A 20255-nucleotide genomic window follows, 5' to 3' on the forward strand; every position below is an offset into this window, starting at 1 on the left:
AGCTCTGCAATTCTGGTAGATTCCTTAGATACTCTGCACACAAAGCCACTGCCTGTATACGACAAAGAACTGTGGTAAATAAGTCAGGGTAATGGCTTTTAAAAAATCACAAACTGTTAATTGTTTTAGGACACATTATTATCTCGTTCAGTGATTCTCAAACTATATTCCAGCAAGCAATATGTTGAGGGAAATAATTAGTGAAGTTTGCAAGGAAAACTCAAGCCACAAAATATTCGATATATGCTCTTCAGTGAAACCATGCAATTCCACAATTCTCTCAGAAGGCCTTTGTTTGGCAATAGTGATTTTAGGTGACCATTTTAAAAGGTGGAATAATCACCATGAGGTGACATTCCTTTGCATTCACATGGTAAAACAGTTCTGTAAAAAAGTGCAAGGCCATGAGGTACTATGAGAGACTTTGGGTGCTACCTTGCTGCACAGGAAAAGATTTCATCAGTTCCCCTGCACTTCCTGTTCTGTCACCACACCACCTTCCCATTTTGCATTGACATCACTGCGTAGAGAACTGGTTTGTGTCATTTCTGTGCAACAGAGAAACATCCAAAGCATGTTTTGAAATAGAAGCTGTGTCATGATATTGGCTTCCCAGGATTTGGCAACTTGAACATTTTGCAAGACCGTTTTAGCGTGTGAACATGGGCAGGAAAGCCATACCACCATGGCTTGTATATCCCAACTTTGTTCCATTGTGGAACTCAATCTAGTCTCCACTGGTTTTCCAGGTGGCCTCCCATCTAGGCCCTCACTGCATCCAGCATGGTGGTTGCATCATGTGACTTCATAAGATGTTAAAACTGGTGAATACAGATGACTGATCCCAGTTAGACTCACACAACCACCCATTTACCACACTGGCTTGCTGTTCTTTGGTGGTTGAACCCTATAATAATTAAGGAGGTAGTCAACGGTTTCCTCCCCCTTACCCATCTAAAACTGGTGGAAATATTTTGCCCAGAGCTGGAATGTGGGTGAAGACAGATGGCATACAACCATTTTGATGTATGTCTGACACTCTGTGAAGCCAGAAAAGTTATCACAGTGAGTGTCTTCAAGGCAGAGCAAATAAATAAGCAACATTTCCAACTATTGCAATAAATCTGTGAAACGTCTGAAGACTTCTCATGATTTATTTCCTTAAAACAGAGGTCAAGTAGGTCAAGTATATCAAGCTTTAGTATATTGTATAATTCGTCATAGAAATAAGATGGCATGGGGGTGGGACAGGAAACAAACAAACAAATGATGAAAAATCCTACAAACTGGACTTCAAAGCCTGCACAATACTCATTGCTGAATCTATGCACCCATCAAAGTTGGAATGAATAAATCCATCACCTCCACAGACAAGAAACGGTTTTGTATGGAGAGTTATTTGTCCTGGACTGCCAGGGAAAGCTTTGGTAACCTGGAAAAAAAGCAAAACACAGAGGGGATTAGAAAAATAAGTAGCTATTCATTATATTGCATGACATATGAGTAACTCATATCTCAAGGAAAGACGTGTGTTGATTGGAAGAAACAGTCCCTTCGTTTTAATAATTATTGACACCTATCACAACAAACATGTTTAGTGCTCTTTCATTCTATGGTAAAATGCTTTATGACATGAGAAGGGAAAAGGAACTGAAACCTCTATAAAATTCATGAAGGCCATCTGCCTAAAATACATTTGCACTACTGACGTTGCCGAGTTTGGAACAGCGGCAATACGAATCTTAGCAGCACACAATACTTGTCTCAAAGAAAATACAAAGTACCGAAGCCTGCTTTTTCTGGTTCCAAAGCCATTTCCACTCACTCGTAAATTTACCTTCCTTGCTGGATCTCATGGGGGAATCGAAGGAGGTCTTTCATTCTCCTCTCTTGCACATGGCATGCTGCCGCACATGTGAGCCAACCTGCCAAGCCAAGTTGGTTTGGTATGCCTCACCTGCACCTGCCAACATGGGTACCAACTTGAATAAAATATTGGGGGGGGGGAGGTAAGTCCCACCCCGCATATTCGATCAAAAGACATGGCATACCATTTGAATGGGAATTCCCTTTCAACTTTTCGGGAGAGTGGCCCCTTCAAATATTTTATGGGGTGGGGACGAAGGGACCTCAGCTCCTAGGAGTTGCCTTCTATGCTCACCAATTTCAGCATAGTCTGAAGCTGCATGATACAACACCCATGATTGCTAGAGTTAAGCAGGTCTGGGTGCAAAAAGATTCTGGATGGGAGTCCCCCTGGGAAAATCAATTGACGCTGCCTTGGGTTTCAGGTTGGAACAAAGGTGGGATATAAATGTAAATAAATGGATGCATGACTAGATCGATAAATAAACAGATTTAAACTTGGAAAGATTGAATCCCCATGTCTTATATAGGCTATGACTCCAATTAAGAGATTTCTTATGACAGCTAGTACTACAGCACCATCATCATTTAATATAGCTACCCACCAAAAATATCCCTTGTTTGACTTGTAACAAAACAATGTTAAAAAGACAAGATATAGCAATTAAAAGCAACCACAACAGTAAGAGGTAGCAAAAACCTCCTTACAACTGAGAGCAAATGAATCAAGTTAAGAGTCTGGATTTAAGTACAATTTGCAAGTCTGGGTAAATAAAAAGTTTTTCAGCTGGCTCCAAAAAGATGATAAAGAAGGCATCCAGGTAGGCCTCTCTGGACAGAGCATGCCTAAGCCTCTGCCCACAAGCCATGTTATCACTGTGCAGGTTTGCATTATGGCTGTGAATGCCCCTAATCTGATTCAGGGCCTCATTTGGCCCTTTTGAGTGGCCCTAATCTGTTCCTGACCTTGATCCAGGGCCCGAAATGGATTGGGGCCTTGCAGAGTTTTTAATTAGGGCTTAAAACCACAATTGAACATTGGGTGGGTAGGTGGGGGAGGGAGAAGGAGGCAGTGTGCATGTGTTTCCTTCTACTCCTTCCTCACCTCACCTCCTGACCGACCCTTTAAACAAGCACAGATTGATCTGGGAGACCTGGGGCCGCCTCAACCCACTCTGGCCAAATCCTGGGTCAACCAGAATCAGTTCAGGATTTGGGATTTGGCTGGAGCAATGGTTTGCAGATATTCAGCATTATTAAAATGAAAAACAAAACAAAAACACCTCTCAATTTGACGAGAGCACAGAAGCAGTGGTCCGAATCAAGTACATTAAAACACAATGTATGTTGATCCTATGATATTGCTAATGGTCAAGGAATTCTCTAAACAGTGAGAAACGGCATTACATTTCTCTGGGCAAAGTAAACACTGCATGCGTGGTCCCCCACCCCCCTTGACTTTGTTAGGAGAGGAGTGGAATAGATTCCTTTTAGCATCAATAGACCTGTTTACAGAAAGAGAGTACAATATAAATAAAAAGGAACATAGACTGTGATTACTGCTGATGCAAATGGAAATAGCTGTTTATATGTTTACAGATATGGAATTTGCCTGGGCTTTATAAAAGGGACACATCCACAGATTAATGTCAACAGGGCAAAACAGCAACGACTGCTTATCGAAACCTCTGACTCAGATGAAAGAAGCGATACGGAAATACTTTATCTTGAATTAAAGAGATGCCTGCCATATGGCCGTATGGCTATAAAGATGAGCCACAGCTGAGCCAGCAAGCTATTGCCAGCCCCATCTTCCTTCCTCTTGGCCTCGCTTTCTGTCCTCCTTCACTCTTAGCCTTCTCCTGCTTCCCGCCTTTTCCTGCTCATCTTGCCTCACCTGCCCTGTTCATCCCCATCCCTTCTCCATTTGGCTATCACTTCTACCATATGCCTTTTCCTAGGCTACCTACTGCCTCCCTCTTTTGACCCCCATGTTTACCCTCTTGCCTACTCACCTGACCTTTCTGCATTTGCCCCTTCTTCCACAGCTCAGTGGTAAAGCATCTGCTTTGTATAGAAGGTCCCAGGTTTAACCCCCAGCCTGACACCATGGAGAGCTCCTGCCAGGCAGCGTGGACAGCACTGAGGCAGATGGAGGAAAGGTCTGCTTCAGTACAAGATATCTTCCTATGCTGCCTTGTTTCCATATATATAACTCATAGCAAAGTTCACCCAGCCTTGAGATGGCTGAATCCTTCTAACAACAAGCAGAATTTATTATTATTATTATTATTATTATTATTATTATTATTATTATTATTCACTCCTGCAAACCTGTAAAGTCTGCTTTTAGAAATCCTGCATTGTCATGTAGCAGTCTATATTACTAGACAATGTCTATGCACTGGGTTGCTTGCTTCTGTAGGTTTGAATTCCTTCTTTGACAATTATTGTCCCCCCCCCCAAAAAAAATGGCATTGGTAATGCTTACAAATATGCCTAGTTAATGTTAGACTTAATCAGTGCTATTTTTTTTTATAGAAAAAGAGGTGCCGGAACTCACCATGAAACCTCCCTCGTTCTCTTAGAATGGAAATGGCACCCACCTGAGACGTGCTGGAACTGACGTCCAGCGAGCTCTGACTGAACAAAAGCACTGGACTTAATAGTCTAATAGCAGCCCTCACCCCCAATGGTAATGTGTATTACTCTACATCCTTCTCAAAATGTAGTTAGCTGGTTGCTCTACTGCATTTGGTGGCCCACTTCCACATTCTGCCGAGAGGGGCCATTTGACTTTTGCCCCGAAATCCTGCTCCGGCGGCACCAACAATTTTTAACCTTTAACCCTTTTCAACTCTGAACTGAATTTAGCTTGCAGATGAAAGGCATATTTTATTTATTTCATGTGTTAAAATTTGTACCCAGTTTTCCACCAAATGGTGCTCAAGACAGCTAACAGCCACAATGTAAATACAATATGAGAAAGCATCAATAAAACACACTATAAAAAAGAACTAAAGTAAGGCAGGCAAAACATTACTAACAACTCTTAAAGCAAATCCAACATCAAGTCTTAAACCTCAGCATTCTTGTTTTGCATTCAAATTAACAACTAAAGACATTCACAGGAACATCATGCTCAGCCTGACTGATGGAGACATTCCTCCTTAATCAGTTTTATTTTACTCATTTATTGCTTTATCTTATACATGTTTATCACCAAGCGTTGCAACACCAACTTTTGCAAAACTTTTATTTAGAAGGCAGTTGTTAACAAAGAGCATCAGCCTTTGTATCATAAAAATTGACAAGGTGTGTGAACTGAAACATCCCAAGTGGCTTTTGCTGAAGTCTGCTGAAAATCTCAAGGGAATGAATAACGTGGGTGATGCTAATGGCTGCATGTGACGACAAAGCAATCAACATGGCTGAAAAAAGGTCCAATTTTATGCTCTCCCTGGTTAAGTTTTTTACTGCGATGGATGCCAATATTTATGAATGTTGCTGTCTAATATTTATTGAATCAGAGATACGCTTGTAATATTGACTGAAATGTACATCTTCTGGCAAGACCAAGAGAAGGAATTGTGCATCATGTTAACTGAGATCAATGAATAATTTAGAGTGGCCTGCATTTTCATTTTCCTTTATGCACGTAATATAAAGCCCAATACCCATCCTTACCATCGACAGAGCCATGTAAAGCCAGGGCTTTACATTACATGCACTTCATGCCAAGTAGCATGCTTGGCTATTGCACCAATTCAATATCCACTGTTGTGTGTGTGTGTGTGTGTGTGTGTGTGTGTGTGCGCGCGCTGAGTGTCGATGGAGTTAGGGGACAGAACCCAGGCCCTTTTCTTTCCTCTGGAGAAAGGTGGGGTGATAGGGCTCATCATGATATTTGATCGAGGGAACTTCCAAGCTGTCAACAATCTATGGGAAGGGCTGAAGTGCATACTGGGAAATTTATTTTTGCATAGCTGAAGTGGGTTAAAACACTCCGCCATCCTAGCACAACAAATACACTTTTTAAAAAATAAACAGGCTTTTTGCAGTTAGGAAGGTGATGGGGAAATGCACTGAAAAGCGTGGAATGAATGAATGATTAACCAGGAGTACAAATGCCCTGAAAGCATATCAGAATGCTCATTGTTGTATCCAGGCAGAGACTGGGTACAATCCAACCTCCTTGTAAACTTAGTGCAAGCAAATCAGGATGCTCAACAGATTGTCTGGAGGAGCCATGAAACTGAAAATACAGTGAGAGAAGGCTGAGCTTCTCTTACCCTGCTGCTCCCTGAGCATAGTTTAAAAACCATCTAAGTATGCAGTGCCTTGAACTTTCTAAATTTAACATTGGATTTTGTTTTTAGATACTTTTGTCCAATTTAGTTCTTTTTTCCCCTTCCATTCTGGGGGTGGGGGGAGCAGCCCCTTGGAAATTCCCAACTGACCCATTACAGAGAACAAATAGCTGAGCCTGCAGGATGAGAGAAAGAAAGGGAAAGAAATTATTTAGTACAAGGAGGAAAAGGGGAAGATAGGGTGTGAAAACCAAGTGGAGCAGGGGCCAACAGGAAAGTGATGTGACCAAATTAAGCCATGGCCTAAGAAGAGCCCGCCAGGCCCATCTAATCCAACATCCTGTTATCAGGGGCCAGACACATTCCTATGGGAAAGAGGACTATTGGATCTCTCTCTGTCTTTCTCTCCTCGCCTCCTGCACCAGCCTTTCCAACACAGTCAGTGGATATTCCCCCTACATATTCTACCACTGTGGTTAAGGATCTGCAGCCAAGAACAAACTGCGCAGTAAACCCAGCGAAGTTTCTCCTCCCCATGTGTATCAGCTCCCTTTAACATTTAGCATGCCCAGTGGCCTTCTTTTTGTTTAAAAGGCAGGGGGGGGGGGAGAGAAGGAAAGAACTGTCTCCAGCCATTGCAAGCCAGCTGCCATATGTGGGCCACTGAGCTTTCTTTAATAATGGAAGGGATGTGCTTTTAGGAAGCAGTTCGAGACTTGACAGCTCGTGGTGGCCTGTTTGGCCTGCCTGATTCCACCTTTTGCAAACAAGCCCATATAAAAAAAGCAGGACTCTCTGGAGAGCGCAGAGTACAGTAGATGAGTCATGCAGAGCACTACTGTGACATCTGCTACCACGGCTATCGTTGTGGATCCGTAAGCCTGCCTGTTCAGGCTGACGGTGTATGTGTGTGGGAGGAGTTAATGGGAGAGAGAGAGAGAGGGAGAGAATTTCTGTTTCCCGAACTCTGTAACGCAGTGCCAGACTGCAGTTTTCAAAGCTGCAGCTCCTCAAGGGACATGCGGAGGGGCACGGCATCTATGGCAGTGCCTAGGAGCAATCTGTCTGCAGAGAACATACGTGCAGGAGGAATCCAGGCGCACGCTTCTGGGACCAGCTTTCGCTGCTCCATATTGTCACGGAAAGGAGGGCAGGGGCAGGGCATGCCCCAGTGAAATGGCAGTTGTATCCAGGAATGAATACAACAAGGGGAAGGAAGGAAAGGAAAAGAATGACCAAACCCAGTGGGGCCTTGTAGGCATCTAGTGCAACCCCCTCCTGGGTACAAGAAACCCATAGCTAGATGATTTGACTAGACTCTGCTTAAAGACCTTCATCTCTTCCTTAGATAACTGGTTCGACTATAGGCTTGTTCTTACTAAGACGTTTCTCCAGCTGAAAGCCACCCTCCTATATCAATTTAAGCCCAATAGTTTTAGTCCTATCCTCTGGGGCAGCAGAGAACAAATTTTTGCTGTCTTCTGTGTAAGAATCTTTGGGTATCTGAGTACTGTTGCAATCTGCCTCAGACTTCACCAGACCCAAATTGCCCATTTTTTTTTTCAAGCTTTCCTCATAGGCCTTATTTTCCAGATTGTCAATCATCTTTGTTGCCTTTCTCTGAACCTGTTTTGGTTTTTCTATATCCTTCTTAAAGTGTGAAGGCAGAACTGTGCACAGTGCTTCCAGATGAGCTCTGAACTGTGCAGAATAAAGTGGTGCCTTTACTTCTTACATATTGGAAACCATGGCTCTATTAACTGCAGGCTAAAACTGCATTAGCCTGTATTGATGCTACATCACACAGCTGACTCATGTTCACGTTGTGCAGGACTGTGATCCAGACATCACAGCCAGGTATTCCCCCCAAATCCTATACTTGTACAATTGATTTCCTTCCCTCTGACTGAAGAACTCTGCAATTTTCTCTGTTGAATTCGGTTTCTTTTTGTTTCAGACCAGTTTTCTATTCCTTTTCATTTTGCCAGAAATATTGATCAACAATGGGAAAACATCCAGAAATTTCAAACGCTATGAAAATTGTATTATATTTATCAGGACACCTAATGTCCATTATTACTTCCATTATTATGTGGCTTACATTATTAAGATTCACTTGCAATTATCACTCTTTTTAGAGAAGCTAATCAGTGCCATACTTTACTCAAATCCTGTACTGTGATGTATGGTTGCTTCTGAAGAGTTCTTGTGAACAATTAGTACTAAATGTGGAAGCTCCTGCAACCAATCAGAAGCTGCAGAAGCCCCGTCGGACGTTCGGCTTCCAAAAGAACATTTGCAAAGTGGAACAATCACTTCCAGGTTTGCAGCGTTCGGGAGCCAAAACGTCCAGGGCATTCGGGATCCAAGGTATGACTGTATGTCAATTCTGATGAACTCTAGTCGTTCCCAATTCATTTTCTGGGCCCAATTCATTAATCTTTGACTGCCATTCAGAGTAGTTAAAGGACCATCTTCTCCACTATAAACCTACCTATTCTTCAAAATATTCCTTGTAGGCCTTCTTTCACTTCAAGTATGGGAGGGAATTGCCCTGGGCAGGGTCTTTACCATGGTGGCTTCAAGGCTTTGGATCTCCGAGACAAACAGTGTGTTTGCAAGGCGCCTTTTGCTTTCTGTCTATGGTAGGGGGAAGGGTCTGCTGCTTTTTTGATTTTGTTGTTGCTGTTTCAAATAACTGTATTTGGTTTTGATGCTGTTTAGCTGCCTTAGAGTATCAGTGTTGTGAAATGTGACACTAGATGAAATAGAATAGAGTGGCAACTGAAATGACAACTGGACCAAAAGTCATCTGTACAACCAAACCCCATTTTAACACACAGTAGAAATGAATATTATTGATGTTTTTGGTGGTGGTGCCGGGGAATGGGACATAGATCTACGCTTTGTTCAGAGTAAAGGTGCTTTTAGGTAGATCAAAAGATGTACATCCGTCTGGCAGTGAGACCAAAGAATATACTGTAGAAGTGAAAGACAGCAAAACAAATGAGAAGGTTTAAAAAAATAACAAACAACAGCTTAAGAAGAAGAATGCAACCCCCCCTTCAAATCTTCTCAGTAAAATTTCCCACTTGACTCTTCCCTGGAATCTGTTGTTGTTTAGTTTGGGTTTGCTTCTTCCGGATCAAAGATTTGTTTAGAAGTGCAGCTGAACTACAAATGTCAAGTTTACTGCTCTACTTCCCTTGTGTTATTGTATGCCACTAGGTACAGGGCAGCACAAAGCATCAACCTTAGTAAGAAACCGATGGTACCGAGCAACAACAGCTCCGATCATTCGTAAGAAAAATAATTGTCCACAAGATAATAAATCTCATGAGCCTCAGGTGTTTAACTGGGACTGGGAAAATCCAGCCCCTCTGTTGTTAAGAATTTACTTAGTGCTCTAAGCCAGTTAAAACTAGGGAAACTAGCTCACCTGTTCCTGGACTGTAATTGGGAGGAGAACGGGCAAAGCAAAAGAGGGCCATCTGAAAGGGAGCAGGGTGCAATAGGAGTGAACAACAGGTGTGCAGAAGCAACTGGGCAAGACACAAGCCTCTGGACCTACAATTCTTGATTCAAACAATGGACAGAAGAGAACCCTATCCTATGGAGGGGAAGAGATTTAAAAGAGGTCTTCTGTCCTTTGGCCACATTGGATCTTCTAGTCAGTGTGCACATAGAATAATAGCATTGTAGAGTTGGATAAGATGCTGAGGGTAATCTAGTCCAAACCCCCCTGTAATCCAGCAATCACGCAAGTATGCACACATATGCTCGCATACAGGGAAGAAATGCCCATGTAGGATTATTATTAGCTGGCAGTGCTGTACTTCCAAATTCAAAATCCCCTTCCACAGGGTCGTTTGGGCTGTACGATACCCGTGGCAGAGATGCCCTTCCGATTCAGCAGGAGAGACCAAGCCAACGTGCCTCTTGACACTTTGAGCTTGGGAATGGGAGGCAGGTCTGCTTTTAAATGGCGCTAGCTCTTTGCTTTAGGAATGTGGGCTCCTTTAACATATAATTTCAATGATACAGCAAATGCACTGCTTATAAAAAAGAATGAAATGGCCATATTGCTCAGGCTATGCCCCCCCCCCGAGTCCTACCACAATGCAACATGATGGCTGAAAAGACTTTCTGGCTCAGGAATCCTTGATTGCTGATGCTAATGTTGTCTTATCATAATTAAACATGCTCCTGGAAAAAAAATCTGAGTTCGCACTAGCCAAATGGTCTAAAATTGTTACTGCATTAGAAATTAAAGATACCAAAACTTTTTGGTCACTTCTCTCAATAAAAGATATCATTGATTTCCCTAATATAAGCGATGAGGCTTGGATTTCACATTTTACTGCTGTTTTTTATGATCACCAAGTTTGTAAAAAGGAAAATTTTAAATTTTCTCTGGCAAAAACCACACAATTTCAAATTACTGTTGAGGAGATGAAAAGGATAATCTTTTCGTTTAAGCAAGGGAAATCACCTGGTATGGATGGCATTCCAATAGACCTGTTGAGATTAGATCTAGAATGGTGGGCCAATAAACTTGTACCGCTTTTTAATTCTATCTATCACTCAGCTCTTGTACCTAAGTCGTGGAACAACTCAATAGTGGTACCAATCTTTAAAAAAGGTGATAGGAATTGCCAAGAGAACTACAGGCCTATAAGTTTGTTACCATGCATAAGTAAAATCTATGCCAAATCTCTGCTTATTAAATTGGAAGAATGGATGCTGACAAAAGGTCTACCTGGTAAAGAGCAGGCTGGTTTTAAGGCAGGCTCGTCAACTCTTGACCAGTGTCTAGTGTTAAGTCATCTTGTGGATAAATATGTCATGAGAAATAAACGAAAACTCTTTGTGGCATTTGTGGATTTAAAAAGTGCCTTTGATTCGGTCGACCGCAATAAACTATGGACTAAACTAGAACACCTTGGTATCGACCCATATCTACTTACACTGATTCAAAGTTTACATTCTAATAACCAAATATATGTTAAAGTATCAAAAGATGGTAGACTTGCAGGTCCTATTCTGAATAATCGAGGAGTTAGGCAAGGCTGTATCTTGGCCCCTACCCTATTTAATTTATTTCTATCTGACCTACCATTATTTCTTCAAAATGCAACCACTCATACTCCTTATTTAAACAATAGCCCACTCTTTTTATTACTTTATGCAGATGATGCTGTAATTATTTCACTCTCTGTTTTGGGTTTAAAAAAATTATTTAAGAGTTTCTCAAACTACTGCTCTCTCAATAATCTCAAAATTAATTATGATAAGACAAAGATTATGCAATTCAGAAAGAGAGGGAACCCAAAAGGCTGTATAATTAATGGACATCTAATACAGGAAGTTAAGCACTTCAATTATCTGGGAATCACATTCAAAAATAATATGAATTGGAATACACATATATGTGCTGCAATAGCTAAGGCCAAAGTAACAGCCCACCATATTAAATCCTATTTTTTTTCTCCAGTAGGAAACAGATTTATTCCAGCTGTATTGCAAGTGATTGACATGAAACTCTGTGCCCAACTTCTATACGGCACACCAGTGTGGATTTCAGGTGACCTCAAGAGGTTGGATAAATTTCACGCATCCCTTTTGAGGTCATTATTAGGACTTGCAAACTCTGTAAAATATGAAACAATATGTTGTGAGCTGGGAATACTGCCTTTATCAGTAAGGGCATGGCTGAGGACCTTGAAATATTGGATCCTCCTGCATTATAGAGCCCTATCCCCTAATACTATACTTTACGATCTTTTAAGTGATAGGGCAATCTACAATCTATCAGTGATTTGTAGGAGAAAACTGGATTCGATAGGGCTCACTTTAACTGATTTTGAAATCTCTGATCCCAAAGATATATGGGAAATTATCAGGAAGACCCTCACAGAAAAAAGTGTTCTCGCCATGCTTGAGGTTGCAAAGCGCAGCACCTGCTCTCCTATTCACCTAAATCTCCCTTTGTGTAGAGATTTCCAAAAGGGATACATGACAAATCTGAAGAAACATGAATCGTGTAGGCTGTTTATGTTGGCCAGATTTAACATGTTTCCCTCGGCGGTAGTGAGAGGAAGATACTTAGCTATCCCAGAATCAGAGCGTCTCTGTAAATGCAGAAAACAGGAACCCGATACTCTAGAACATATATTCTTTTCCTGTGATTTTGGCAGTTATGCCAGAAGACAATTATTTGAGGCCCTAAAATTTAATGGACAGTTTTTTACACAACCAACTGTTCAGGACCTGCTGGCGGACAGCGATGATAAAATTACTTTAATAGCGGCTGAATTTTTAAGTGCTGTCCATGAAGAAAGAATGGGCCATGATAAAGAGACTTAGTGGTTTTAATGGTAGGTGATGTTGCTGTGTTGTATTATATTATTTATGTACATTGATTTATTTTTTGGAGTTAAGAATAGGACTGGGATAAATTGTGTTCGCTGAGCCCGTATTTTATACAGTCTGTATATGATGTTTGTTTGTTAATGTGAGGTGTGATATGCCTAATAAAGGATTTTGAATTGAATTAAACCATGGGATAGAGCACGGCAGCTGTGCTGCTAAGTAGTATCAATAGAAGTTTGGGAGGACTAATCCCACATCTTCCATGGATAATTGTAATGTCTGCATTTTAATCCTGGGATTGTATTTGGCCCATATGAAGGGCATAATGGCTGTACTGAATTAACAAAAAGAATAAACCCCGCTTGAAAGCCTCGGGGGGTTGGGGGGGGACCACATCCACCCTTCATTTTCTCCTTTTGCTGCTATGTCAATAGTTGATTGGAATGTTGAAGCAAAAATGGCTGTAAGGTAATTAGTGAGCACCACTGTATAGCACTTAAGCATAGTCAGTTCTTGTAGGGAGCTTCCTTTCTGAGAATGCATTCTTTAATTACATTCACTTAATGCCATCTACGGGGACAGATCTATGGCTGACAAATAAGCTTCTTATGAATCAGCCACATCTAATATATAAGCATGTGTGAATTAATCGGGCAGGCAAAGACCTCTTTGTCACCGTCATCACCACCACCACCACCATTGTTATTTATTAAATTTCTATACCACCTTTTACTTGAAGATCACAGGGTGGTTTACAATATAAAAACAGAAGAAATACATACCATAATAACAAACCAATACAATACAACCTTGGTTCTTGAATGTAATCCGTTCCGGAAGTCCGTTCGACTTCCGAAACGTTCAAAAACCGGAACACTTACATCCGGGTTTTCGGCATCAACTAAGCTGTTTGAGAACCAAGGTTCCACTGTATCTCTCTTCCCCTCCCCAGATTAAAAGGTCACAGTTTAATTATCTTAAGGCCTAGGAGAAGAGGTATGGTTTTGCCTGATACCTAAAGATATGCAAGACTCCCTGGGGAGAGAATTCCACAAATGGGGAGTCACTGCAGAAAAGGCCCTTTCACATGTTGTGGTCCTTGAGGTACTGCAGTTCTAAGCTGTTTAAGGTTTTATAGGTCAAACCAGCAGTCTGAAATGGGCCCAGAAACTAATTGGCAGCCTGTGCAGTTGGGCCAAGATTGTGATTATATGCTCAAAGCGTCTTGCCCCAGAGAGCAACCTGACCACTAAATTCTGCACCAGCTAAAGTTTCCGAACTGTCATCAGAGGCTGCTCCACGTATAACACATTGCTGTAATCTAACCTAGAAGTTACCAGAGCATACACAACAGTAGTTAGACCGTCCCTGTCCTGATACGGGTGCAGCTGGCCCACCAGCCAAACTAATGGAAGGAATTCCACGGCACTGAGGCCACGTGAACCTCAAGTGACAGCAAAGTACCCCTGAGCTGTGTACCTGCTTCTTCAGAAGAAGTGTAACCCCATCAAGAGCAGACAACCTTCTAGCCATTCAGTCTAGGGAACCACTCACTAACAATGCCTCATTCTTATCTGGATTGAGCTTCAGTTTATTGGCTCTCATGCAGTCCATTACCAAAGCAAGAAAATGGTCCAGCACATACCCTGCCTCAACTGCAAATGTAAAGGAGAAGTGGAGCTATATGCCATCAGCATATTGCTGACAATGTTCTCCAAAACACTAGGTGATTTATGATTTCACGTGCAGAGGACATTATCTGGCATGTGGGTTATTATGTGCATTATAAGGTTTGCATAAATGTTAAATGCAAAGTTTCATGTCCCATTTACTTTGGCCCTGAGCCATATGCCTAGCCCTAAAGTACCATGCCACACAACCCTATGCTTGGTTCTTGGCTAACCTCTAGTGGACACAGAAGGCCACCTCCATCGTTCTGCCCGGACACTGAGGTCCAGCACAGAGGGCCTTCTGGCGGTTCCCTCGCTGCGAGAAGCCAAGTTGCAGGGAACCAGACAGAGGGCCTTCTCCTCCCACCAGATGTCAAAGAGAAAAATAACTACCAAACTTTTAGAAGACATCTGAAGGCAGCCCTGTTTAGGGAAGCTTTTAACGTTTAATAAATTATTGTACCCAGCCAGATGGGCGGGGTATAAATAATAAATTATTTATATTTATTATTTAATAATTTATTTAATAATTATTAAATAAAAATATTTAATAATTTATTTAATAATTTATTTAATAATTTATTTAATAATTTATTTAATAAGTAGTTGTTATTATTATTATTATTATTATTATTATTATTATTATTGGCTAGGGAATATCTAGGTCCAAGGAAAGATCTGTTCAAAGCTCCCTTATTATTTTTGATGTGGCCAGCTGGTGCAACCTTGCTACATTTATAGTACTGAAATGTTGTCTTTTGCATGATCTTACGTTCCTTATATGTTGCTGTTTTATTATTGCTGTTGGTGTGAAATTATTCTTACAATTGTTGATTACGTGATGTATTGTTGTTGTTGTTGTGGACAACACAACATCTTTTTTGTGTGGAAAGGCAGTGTACAAATAAAGTGATGACGCTGATGATGTTTGTTAGGGAAGCTCACTCCTAGGGTAAGGGTGCATAGGATTGAAACTTTAGATGCCTACCTAAAAGATGAATGTGGCAAACAGATAATTGCAAAAACGTTTACGAGACACACACTTGTCAAGCACTGGCTGCCTCAGTTTTTGCCCCATGGTAGCCCTAAGATCCATGAATCATGTTCAGAGTTGTGCATCTCGCTTCCTCTCTCTGGGCTCCAGGAATTAAATACCATGTCCCTAATTTCAACCAGCTATTACAGTGCAGGCATTGTGGGCATTACAGTAGCACGAGTGATGAATTATAATAACCACAATAAACCTAATTAACAACCTGGTGTTTTTATCTTTGTAATTAAATCTAGCTGCCATAATGATAACCACTCTGGAAATCCTGCTGCTGCTGCTATTATATTATGATCAAAACAGATTACCTTATGGTAGTATTTTTAACCTCTGGTCCTCAGACGGCCTCTTGCTGGTTCAGAGGCTGCTTCCTGCCACTCTGGAGCAAGAGTGGCATTTGAGCCTCCTGCTGCTGAGGCAGAAGCTCAATTTGCCCCTTCCTTCGACAGGAGTCCCAGAGCCAAATCACTCTGCAGCTAGATGAAAGTGGGGAGATGAGCGAGTGATAAAACTCAACTTTCAGGGTAGCTATGCTCACCTCCTAAGAGGCTGTTGCACATGTGTTGTGGTTGCAACATTTAAGAACAAGGGACAAACCCACGCTACAAGATGAATATGAATCATGTACATTGGGCAAAAACCGTGGCTTCAAATTTACTTTTCCTCTTTTAATTTCAAAAACACAGGCTCCAGAGCCATGACAGAAATGGAAAGGTGACTGACTATTCAGCGGCTAAGTTTATATGGCCTCTTTCTGTCAACGCATACAAGACAATTGGCTATTTAAAATAATGGCTTATAAGGCACAGTACAAAATGAAAACAAAGCAGAGAAATAGGAAAACAAGCAAATGCAGTTATCAAAGATACCCACTGTTTCCAGGGGAATTTATTTTTCAAGCTCATCATAGTTTTGATTTTTAATGCTAAGCAGCCTGAGGTCAGGGTGTGTAAAGAACCACCACTTTCAACATGAACTTATCTTCAGAGTCCCTTCAGTCTTCTGGGGGCAGGGAGGTGCTTGCAAGCAAGGGGGTCCTTTTAGTGGTGGTGCCAAATTATGGAATCTTGTCCCCAGATATACTTTATGGGATCTTTCCTTAGTTATATTTTGGGTGCCAGGCAAAGATTATACTGTTCTTTCATGCTTTTAAAGTATCTAAGATCCTCTCATTGTCTTTTTTTGTTTTTTTTTAGCTGCTGTTTAATTTGCTGGCCTTGATGTTTTTATCTTGCAGTTTGATTGTTGTTTACTTTGCTTTTTGGTATTGTTTATTCTTCTGCTGGTTACTTGAGGGTACTGTCTTTAAAAAATGGACTTTTTTATAAAACAAACAAACAAACAAACAAACGAAATAGTTTCTTAACTTAGTTCAGGGGCAGTGTGCGATGTGATGTCCTCTGTCGAAAACCTTGGTTATGGGGCATCATGGAAGAACCATAACTAACTGCTAACTATATATCTATATCTATATCTATATATCTATACACATGCACACACACACCATTTTGAGTTGCACTAAGTGGTTAGGCTGCTAAATTTCATTTAAAAAGGGAAAAAAAGAATTTTGAAAAGCCTGGCCTGAATTAGACACTTCAGATATGTGTCCATCTTTATTTTTACAACTGGTAACTATCAGCATCTTCTGGTAATTATCTGCACACACATACAGTATATACACACATTACAGTTGCTTAATATACCATATACCATATTTTTCGTTCTATAAGATGCACTTTTTCCCTCCTAAAAAGTAAGGGGAAATGTGTGTGCGTCTTATGGGGCGAATGCAGGATGCGCGGCTATCCCAGAAGCTAGAACAGCAAGAGGGATCCCTGCGCAGCGATCTCTCTTGCTGTTCTGGCTTCTGGGATAGCCCCGCGAAGCCTCTTCAGGGCAGGGGGAGTGTTGCTTCCGCTGCCCTGAAGAGGCTTTGCGTTGCTGCGATCTCTCTTGCTGTTCTGACTTCTGGGATTCAGAATATTTTTTTCTTGTTTTCCTCCTCCAAAAACTAGGTGCGTCTTATGGTCTGGTGCGTCTTATAGAGCGAAAAATACGGTATATATATATATTTCATTCTCCTTCTACAAATGTTATGGCTCCATTTTTTTATGTGAAGGCATAGAAGAAGAGAAGGAGCTATGCCAAAAGAGAGACATATATGAAGAAAACAGCCATTTCAGCCACCAGAGCAAGGTGTCTCATATTTGACAGTCATCTATATACTATTTCCCTTTATCACCTTTTATCCAGAGAAAGGAAAATAGCTAACCAGGATTGCATTAGAGGCACCATGTTTTTGTTCCCAGCATCTGGCTAGCTGGAGGCCCAGCCTGGGATGGGGGGCGTGTATCTCCAGAAGGGACTCACACGGGGAACCAAGATAGCAATAGCTTCTCTGCTCCATTTCACACATTTGATAAGTTACTGTCCTGCAACGCTCAGTTGTCCTGTAGCAAGAACAAAGAACTAACAGGGTCAGAAAGGATAAAGCAGAATAAAGAATAGACTTCAGGCCCTCTGTGCGACCAGGTTTTCACACCACAGTGGTGCATGGATATAGGATCTCTTTCTGTGATACGCTTGACCACCATGATTGCTGCTGATGCCATTGCAGCATGGAATCCCAGCCATGCAGGGTGGTTTTCTAAAAAAGGTGGGTATGAACCTACCTTAGAATGGGTCAACCTCACGGAATGCTTAGCCCAATTTTGCACATTTTCCCTAGTTGGCGGCAGGCATAATTCTTAACTGGAGATGCCAATAATTCAACTAAACTCACACATACAGAACTCAAAGTGCTGTAAATGGTGTTGGTAGGTGGTCTCCCTTCTGTCTGGATCTAGACCTGCTTAGCTTCAATGAGGTGACTGCATCATGTGCCCTCATAACAAAGCCCTGGCTCTTTGTGCTCTACCACAGAGCTTCACCAAGGGGCCACATCCTGATACAATTGAGCTATGTAGGTGGCTTGCATTCAGATGTCTCACCAAATGCTGAACAAACTACAGCGAGTCAGTGTTCAGAAGCCAGTGCAATGCTTGAATAAAAATCCTGTGCGCCTCTCACATTCCTGAACAAGCTATCATTGGACTTGAGCATTTTGCTATCATCCTTTATTACAGATTACCTGAGAATACCTCCACCTATGGCACTTGATGCTGGCTGGTTTAGGCAAATTAGGTACAACATCTTTGAGCTGGTCTAGGATCAACTGCTGAACCTTTTCCTTGTCTGACTCCAAGTGGCTAGTTCCAAAGGGAACGCTGGTGTGAACAACAACAGATGGAGCGACATCAGGTGATTCTGCAAGAGACACAAAGAAATATATATATTATTTGGTGTACAAATCATTATGTTCGAGATTTAGCACTGTTTTTTACCTTAAACGCAGCTTCAATTGGAATCCAAAAGCAACTAACGGCATAGTAGCTTCCTAAGAGTTAATATGGATAGCACAAAGTAAGCATTATAATCTGTTTTCTCTCTGAACAACATTTAATTCAGGGGTGGGGAACCTTTTTCAGCCTGAAGACTGCATCCCCTTCTGAGGGCCACATGCCAGAGGGAATAAATGTATTTTTTACTTTTGTACAATGGGCTAGTATCTTTACATATTCACAAGCCCCTCTCTGTCATCTATCTGTGCAAGCAGGAGGCATTATTGGAGTTCAAGGACATAATATAAGCTGGCAGAAACACTAAAGTTGTGGCTTGGGGACGGGGTTTAGCTTAGAGAGAGAGTCCTGAGGACCATATAGAGAGGAATGTACCACCTAGTAACTAAAGTATATAAAAGCTAAAAAGTAAATGACCCCTGGATGGTTAAGTCCAGTCAAAGGTGACTATGGGGTTGCAGTGCTCATCTCGCTTTCAGGCCGAGGGAGCCAGTGTTTGTCCACAGACAGCTTTCCGGGTCACGTGGCCAGCATGACTAAACCACTTCTGGCACAACGGAACATTGTGATGTAAGCCAGAGCATACAGAAACACTGTTTCCCTTCCTGCCGCAGCAGTACCTATTTATCTACTTGCACTGGCGTGCTTTCAAACTGCTAGGTTGGCAGGAGCTGGGACAGAGCAACGGGAGCTCACCCCGTCGTGGGGATTTGAACCGCTGACCTTCTGATTGGCAAGCCGAAGAGGCTCAGCACTAGGCACACAGTGTGCCAAGGATGCAGAACCTGTGTCCTCCAGATGTTGCTGAACTCCATTTCCCATCAACCCCACCTAATATGATCAATGGTCAGTGATGAAGGAAGTTGTAGTCCAGCAATATGCAATATGTTGTAGTAGGTAAAGGGTTAGACTAGGACCAGTGCATTCCAGGTTTAAATGCCTACTCAGCCACAAAGCTCATTGGTAAACACTTGTACTGGTCGTATTCTCTTCACTTAACCTATTTTCCAGAGTTGGCATGAGGCTAAAACAGGTTAGCGGACAGCCATGTGCACCATACTGAGTTGCTTGGAGAAATAATTGTAGTAAGACAATAAATCAAAGTGTGCTGCCACCAGTGAGACGGTGGTAGATCCTGCTGCCTGGTCCTGTCAGCTGCTTTCTCCCTTCCCTCACTATTCAGACCAACCATGTCCCTATTAACCACAATGGGTGAATGCATTAGCAGGATGAATTAGGGATGTTTTACAGTGGAAAATTTAATGCCGTGAATCTGATTGCAAGGTGGCAACCCTGAGATACTTCCAGGGGTAGAGGCAGCTCTTACTAGACCTCCTTCAAGTCTCTGTCTAGCTTCAGATATTCTTTCTTTCTTAGAACTTTTGTAGGTCACACCTAAAATCCTCCCAAGCCACCTGAGGCTGCTTTGGGCCTAACTTTGTGTAATGTGTAAATGATTTATCTGCCAACACAAGCTCTTCTCAGCTCGTCCCCAAAGGGGTGCTGTGAGGGTTGTGTTGCCCAGGAGCAATGAACCACAGAGGAGATGGGAAGCTTCCTAGTAAAAGTAAAAGAAGAGAGGGACGCTGTG

The 20255-nt window shown here is 41.8% G+C and overlaps 1 protein-coding gene across 2 annotated transcripts in view; it reads right to left on the reverse strand.

Moving 5' to 3' along the window:
* Positions 1-1136: 1136 nt before the first annotated feature.
* The window catches only part of RNLS (renalase, FAD dependent amine oxidase), a 98244-nt gene continuing 79125 nt past the window's right edge, over positions 1137-20255 (reverse strand). For both annotated transcript variants that reach the window (XM_053388630.1, XM_053388631.1), the window contains exons 6-7: positions 18397-18572; positions 1137-1432 (exon numbers count right to left, since the gene is read on the reverse strand). In XM_053388630.1, coding sequence (XP_053244605.1) covers positions 1280-1432; positions 18397-18572 — 329 coding nt within the window. In that variant the 3' untranslated portion in view covers positions 1137-1279. The remainder of the gene's footprint in view (positions 1433-18396; positions 18573-20255) is intronic.

This window comes from Podarcis raffonei, chromosome 5 (genome assembly GCF_027172205.1).
Source record: "Podarcis raffonei isolate rPodRaf1 chromosome 5, rPodRaf1.pri, whole genome shotgun sequence".
Taxonomy (NCBI): domain Eukaryota; kingdom Metazoa; phylum Chordata; class Lepidosauria; order Squamata; family Lacertidae; genus Podarcis; species Podarcis raffonei.